The sequence below is a fragment of the Fragaria vesca genome, linkage group LG5 (assembly GCF_000184155.1).
Source record: "Fragaria vesca subsp. vesca linkage group LG5, FraVesHawaii_1.0, whole genome shotgun sequence".
NCBI classification, from domain to species: Eukaryota; Viridiplantae; Streptophyta; class Magnoliopsida; order Rosales; family Rosaceae; genus Fragaria; species Fragaria vesca.
Window position 1 is genome coordinate 19,309,420 of NC_020495.1, and position 7,240 is coordinate 19,316,659.

The window sequence follows — 7,240 nt, forward strand, 5'->3', positions numbered from 1 at the left end:
ATAAATTATTTATTTATCGTCGATAAATAAATAATTATCGATGATATAATAAATAAAATATTAATTTTTCGTGGTCTCAACGTTATTCATTTATAAATGTTTTATTGTATTGTAGATAGCGATTTCCAAATTTAGTACTCTTACCACTTTATTGATAAATTATATTCTTTTTAACATGATAAATATGTATTTCATGCAAATTTATAACCATGAGTATATAGTAATAAAAAACTACGAAGTTATTGAAAAATAGTTCCTACATAGACATAGTCCAAATCACTATATAAATATCAGTATGTATTGATAATTTCTCATGTCGTATATAGTAGCATCTTTCTTTCTTTTTTTTTTCTTTTTTCTTTTTGAAAGAATGAATTTGCATTCAATGATCAATGATCATTACAATCAGACTAATAAGGGATGTAAAGCGTCATGGGCTAATGTGTGGGCAACAACGTTAGCTGAACGTCGAATGAAGCTTAGAGAGGCCGGCAGAGGAAGCAAGACTAAGTCCTACCCGAAGATCAGAGATGAGAAAACTCAACTCGGAATTGTCAAGAGAGTCATTCTAAACAGCATCTATCAATACCTAACAGTCTAACTCCTTCAATGAAAGCTAGAAGCTCTCCATATCACGCCGAGCTGACAATTGGAACAAGTTGCGAGAACACTCCTAGGCAGACTCCATCATGGTCTCATAATACACATCCTATACCTGCTTTCCCATCAACATTGCAATATGCTGTATCCACGTTAAGTTTAACATACCCCTGTTGGGGCCACCGATCTCTCCCTATAGTTGTGAAGCTATGTGGTTGAGCTTGGGCTGCTTTAAAGTCTTCCCACCAGCCCAAAGGCAATGGAACAACCCCTTCAGACGTTTTGCATTTCGGTTACTCCAAGTAGCCCATATTATCATAAGAAGGGTAGCAAAAGTAATAGGGGAGTGAGAGTACGAGACCACTACCCATATTCTGCCAGAGATATTTTATTTTATTTTTAGTCAAATCAAAATGATTTCATTCAATCTCAATCTAGAGGTTTCACGTGTGGTTCCACTGCCTTGGGTACAAAGGGCAAATAAAAACAAGGGTGCGTCTATTGCCACCCCACAAACTATTTTTTCATTCAATATTCTCTTCACACCCCACTTATATATTTGTAATTGTAAGTCTACTTTATTCACCCATTTACAATACCTAAATTACCCTTTTCCTATTTTTTCTTTGTTCACCCTAATTTTTTTTCACCCTACATATATTTTTTTCAATTTCATATTTGTTTTGTTCACCCTACATTCGATCTCTTCTCACCCTGCTTATATATTTTTTAATTTTAAATTTACTTTATTCACCGATTTGCAATACACACAATATCAGCCTCTTCCAATAGCCATTGAACTCCAAAAACAAAATGAAATTGAAGAAAACTATAAGATTAATATCATTTGGGTAAGTGGAATCACAAACTGAACAATAAAAATCACATTAAAGTATAAATCTCAATTAAAGAATAAGAAAAATCTCTCAAACTTAACAACTCATTGGTATTCGTCGATATCAAGATGCATAATGTCTATAAACTCTACTTGGAAAAAGCTCTGACGCCGATGAAAAAAAAACAATCGAACATATATAAGTGAGCGACTAGACATAAAAATTTACATATAAAATCAATATGAGAAATAATGGGTAAAGGGATAGACGAAACATCAACAAAGAAAAAAAAATACAAATAGTTCACCTCATCTTCAGTTGAATCAGTTGAATGCTAATGTCTTCTTTAGACTTCATAGAAAGATCTGGGTTAAGATTTATAAAATATGTGTTTATCAACAAAAAAAATTGTAATTTGTACCAACTTATTGTCCCTTATTGTAGTTTTACATTATGATATATTAGTCATTCAATAAATCAACAACATGTGAGGTGAGCAAAGTAGTTTATGGGGTGACAATAGACGCACCCTAAAAACAATTGATAAGAAAAATGTTGGAGCCTCATTAATTACATTCATTTTCGCTCACTTATGTAAAAGCGAGCCTATAACCTAAAATAGCAAATAGATTATAAGTAGAATTTTAATTAAACAGAAAAATTTAAAACATAAAAAATAAAAATAAAAATAAACTTTTTACCTTTAGAGCTAGGGCAAGGAGGCTTACGGATCTTCTCAAAACTTTGCTTTTGTTCCTCCTTGCTTGCCTTCGGCTTCGGATGCTCATAGATATGGATTTTGAGCACCCAAATTTTATTGTAAAACTTCTTTATGTCCGTCAAAGAAGGTGGTTTAAGAGAGGCTTCTCAACCAAATAAGACTGAGAAGTACTACGTTGCGCACCCGAGATGCTAGCAAAGATGCCCACAACCTTCGAATTCATGAAGGCGATACAGGCTGCAAACGATCGACTTGGTGACGTCGTTGATGGAGGGCGACGTCTTAGAGAAGGATGTGCTACTCTCCTTTGAGAATCAGGAGGATGCCCATCCTTGATTGACCGGAGAGGAGAAAGTTTAGAGTTTGATGGCTATCAACCTATCACAGAGCGACAACCTTAGGTTTGGCATTTAACGAGAGATAATCAGACAAACAAGTACAACTACAAATATAATCTAACCCAAAATAAGTGTTGTATCATTTCTTTACCATCAACAAAAAATTACTCATCATTCAACAAATAACAACCCATATCAAATTACTTCCAGTACAATAAAAAGAAAAAAAAAATTGTTTCACGTCGTTTTGAGAAGAACTTGAGGACCCAATCTATCCGGGCTCATCAGTTGTGGGCCGGGGGGGGGGGGGGCGGGAAGTGCGTGCGGGTGGGGGTGTTGGGGTCCAAAAACTATTCCAGCTGGGCTCTATTTGCTTCTCGAAATACATGTGGAAGAAGAAAGAATCTAAAGGATTTGGCGTACCTCTTACAGTCTTCCATCAGACGACCAATTTCAGAAAGGTCCCTTGAAAGGCTTTTACTAATGCAACACAGTCCGATTCAAACTCATCTTCATCCCTGTTGCACTGCTATAAGAAGGCCAGCTCGTAAAGCTTCTACCTCCGCATGCAATGCAAACAGAGCATAATGAACTGGTTGAGCAAAGGCTGCTCTGCAATCACCATTGTTATCCCAGATCACCATTCCCACACCAGCTCTTTCCTGCACCTCAACCTCTTTCCTGCACCAGTTCTACAATGATACTTTCTGTTTATCAACCCACCCAACCACATTGACTGGAACAAAGCAGCCGCCCCTCCAAACGATGTTGTTTCGTTCCACCCAAATGGCCCATAATGTATACAAGAACACATCTAATTGCTTCCCATGCAGGAACTCGACCATATCACATAACCAGGCTTTAATCTCCATTGCCGGATGAGTACTCAGAGTCATGTTCAAAGATGAACACTTCCATAGCTGATTGACCACCCCACAATTTTTAAAAATATGGAGCCCATCCTCTTTGTCCCCTCCACAGAAAGAGCACTCCACAGTCAGATCCACCCCCTTCTTTCTTAGTGCCCATTTTGTTGGGAGCACAGAGTTGAACACATTATGTTTTGCAGGAATAAAAATATGAGACATCAGACATCAATGTGTTCATACACATTGTTAACTCGCAAGCAAATATGTCATAACAACAGACTTCCCTTGCAGAAACTTTACATCAGACGGTTGCTTGAGGAAACTTGACAGGGGAAGACTTGTATTCATACACATTGTTAACTTGCAAGCAAAGAGGTATGTCATAACAAAACAGACTTCCCTTTCAGAAACTTTACATCAGACGGTTACTTGAGGAAACTCAACAGGGGAAGACTTTCTGCCATGAGAAGGGAACTTGAGGACTTCCTGAGACATTTTCGATTTCATAACCACCACTTCAAGGATTCCATCTGGCCGAAAAACAGGAGAAAACAGCCGAGCATCAACAGTTCCAGGAAGATTAAAAGAGATGGTAAATGATCCCGCTCCGCATAGTTGCTGGACTTTCATCTGGTACACAGTTGATGAGTTTAAAACAAGTCCGGTCTCTGTCATAACTCCTTCGATATGGACCTTCCCGTCACTTTCGATGATGCATTTCACTGTACCTGTTATACCAACAGCTAAATACTTGGTTATAACTATCTTCAATCATTATGGTAGCCATGTAAAAGACCGTAGCAGTGCAATAGTGGTTGGGCACCTAGTATAGAGAGTGTGCATAAATGATGAAATTTACAGGTAAAGAATCTCACTTTGTTTCCTCCGAAGACCAGGAACTGCAACTCGAAATAAGTAAGCTGCATCACTCACGCCAATGTCAACATGACCAATAGCTGGTCCAGCAGTACCTTCATTTGCTGTTCCAGTTACAACAACCGCTGGCTTCAGACATGGATGGTAAGCAGCATTTCGGTTGTCCATGATATCAAATGGTCTTGCTCTCTCAAATGCACCTATAAATTTCATTTAAATAAGTAATTAGTCAAGCACAAGATAAGAATAATCTTTATTGATCAGCAAGTGTTAATTTCTCATGTGTACCAAGATTTGGCATGATGTAGATTACAAAAGTACAAAAAAATAAAGGCTGGCACATAAGTAATTTGAAAACTGACTAAGAAAAATCTTGTATGTGTTTATTTGAAATTATAAGAATGTGCAGATAATGTAACTGTCTTGTAACATTTGTGTCCTTTTCCTATATGACAACTAGTAACTGCATCGTGCTGTATAAAAGATACAGAGGCTATAAACATAAAAGAGTTGATCAAGAAACACAGAAAACATGCAAAATATACAAGAAACACATCATGAGATACTAACTAGTGTTTGACTAGGGTGTGAACCTGCTTACAAGTGACAAACTACCTTTGTGTGACTGGAAAATTTGTTTTCTCTTCTTTACTTTCTATGTTTGGTGGATGACATTTCAAGTGACAAACTACTTACATGCTATAATATTATGGAGAGAAAAAGAGAAAATTTCTAACTTTAATGCTCGCAGTTTTGCCTTCAAGAGAAGGAACGTTTCTAATTGTCTAGTGGCTTATTCTGATTCCAAAAAAAAATTAAAAAATGCTCAGTAATTATGAGTCAAATTAAAAAGCTCCAATAAAGTCCTAATTATACTCCACTTATATGAAAAACTTGAAGGCACATCCTTCAGAAAGGTAAGGCCAAAGAAGTCAGCTGAACTATCTTTTCAGCATTTTTAGCAAAGCGCTTTTCATCTTATTCCTCTTCTACAGTTTTCTATCTAGGCCCATTAGCTTCCCTGGGAAAAGTTTGTGTTCCAAGGAGTAGGGAAAACCAAATGCGGGGGAACTGAAAATTTTCACTTCCCTTTCTTTTTGGAATCTTTTCCTGCACAAAACCCCAATCTCAACTTACCAAACGCTTGGATTCCCATTTCAAAGCCTCTAATTATTTAACCCAACGAGGACGTTGATCCCCATAGCTGCAGCAGGGTCACTAAAACCCTTGGAAGTTCTGAGAGAATGTTCTAAGTTCTCAAACAAGGAATGCATTAATTTCCTATTCATCAACAAACTCAACACACACATAAAAACGCTCAAGTACAGTTGGAGATGGTAGTCATGTTTATGAGATGAATCAAATCATCTATAACGTAACATGGATTTGGCAATGCATATTGCCAATGCCATACGATTGTTGGGTTTGACATTATAATTCTATTCCGATCAAGTTGGCTCTGTTTGGACATCCTAATGGGTAAAATGGAAAACAATGACTAAGCAGGTGGTGTACGATCATAATAGACCCTCCAATTGTTTAAAGTTAGACATCCAATGACTATGCAGCTGGTAAGAAACATGAAAACAAGCACATAGCTTCGAGAGACAATGAAAGCTTATGATGATGGACAAGGTTAAACTTAGCAAAGGATGAGTTAACAAGCACTTCAATTCTCGTTAGGAAATAAGTTTACACTCCCAGGCACCATAGGTGCAGCACGTATATATATAAACCCTCTGTATAGATCTACCCGAGCAGAAACCTTTAACACCTCTATAAAACTGTACTAAGGGTATTACTCGTATGCATCCGAAAATTGAAACTAGCGTTGTAGTCATTTTCATGCGAAATTGGTCCTCGGATATCTATAGTTCTAATTATAATTTTCTGAAAAATTAGTCTCCCAGGCACTATAGTTACAATTACTAGCAGTCATGCAATAGAGCCAATATAATTCTCAAATTTAGCCAAGAAAACACACAGCGTTGCTTTGATTTCAGACAAGTCGAACAGTCAAGAAGGTTCCAGTTGAATCGGAATGAATGGTCAATCTAATCGAGCAAACCAAAAATTCACAAGCTTTAAGAAATAAATGTAAATGACGAATGCAGCATAGAAAGATCTGAATCAAAATTCACAAAATTCAAGGAATTAATAGAGAACTAATGAAGAACCCAGATGTGCGTACCTCAAATTCAACGGGGACCGGAAGCTGAAGCCAAGCCCTAATTTTCTGCACGATCAAAATTCAAAACAGGAGCCCCAAACTGGTTTTAGAGTGGCCGAGTATGGGTTTTAGTTTTAACACTGAAAAAAGAAATGAAAGAAAATCGCTGAAAAGTTACAATTTTTCTTAATTTACCATTATACTCTTCTTGCCGATCCCTTCCTGTTTCTACCTCCCTCGTCGGTGGCAAATAATAAACATTTGGTAAATCATTGATTCGATGAGTGTAAGTTTGTGTGCGAGATTTTTGACAATGAGTGTGAGCTTGTGTGCGGGAGACTTTTGAAAATAATGGAATTTCTTGTTTTCCGATCCAGTGAGGCTCATCGATTGCAACATAAAATTTCTCATCAACGCCGACTCTTAAGATGCCCCAGAAATCTTTCATCTTGTCTATCCATTTGTGAAAATGTGGAGATATTGCGTGCAAATTAGAACACTAATCAGGTTCTTTTTATACGCTACTGTGAAGATTCGAGAATGAGTAGTTTTGAGGAAAACAAAAGGCGGTTGAATATGTATCACCGGTTTTATGGAAAAAAAAAAAAAGGTATTAAAAATCTATTATATATGGTATGGACAAATTAGAACACTAATCAGGCTTTTTTACACACTACTGCAAAGATTCGAGAATGAGTGGTTTTGAGAAAAACAACGGGCGGTTGAACTCGTATTGCCGGTTTAATGAAAAACATGGGCACTAAAATCTGGAAGCAATTTTGCCGACCATCTTTTTGTGCCCACCCTTATGCCCACCCATCTAATCTAAT

At 37.0% G+C, this 7,240-nt stretch overlaps 1 protein-coding gene and 1 pseudogene across 2 annotated transcripts; both read right to left on the bottom strand.

Annotated features, from left to right (window-relative positions):
* The window catches only part of LOC101304103, a 25,632-nt pseudogene extending 22,265 nt beyond the window's left edge, over positions 1 to 3,367 (bottom strand).
* A 251-nt stretch (positions 3,368 to 3,618) lies between these two features.
* Positions 3,619 to 6,698, bottom strand: LOC101291830. Of its 2 annotated transcripts, XM_004300062.1 has the most exons (4): positions 6,606 to 6,698; positions 6,432 to 6,510; positions 4,240 to 4,440; positions 3,619 to 4,092 (listed from the first exon to the last, which is right to left on the bottom strand). In XM_004300062.1, the coding sequence occupies exons 3-4, from the start codon at positions 4,406 to 4,408 to the stop codon at positions 3,782 to 3,784; spliced, it is 480 nt and encodes a 159-aa protein (XP_004300110.1). In that variant the 5' UTR covers positions 4,409 to 4,440; positions 6,432 to 6,510; positions 6,606 to 6,698; the 3' UTR covers positions 3,619 to 3,781. The 2 variants fall into 2 exon arrangements, with proteins under 2 accessions (XP_004300110.1, XP_004300109.1); XM_004300061.1 differs by lacking the exon at positions 6,606 to 6,698 and having other exon boundaries at positions 6,432 to 6,552.
* Between the last annotated feature and the right edge of the window lie 542 nt (positions 6,699 to 7,240).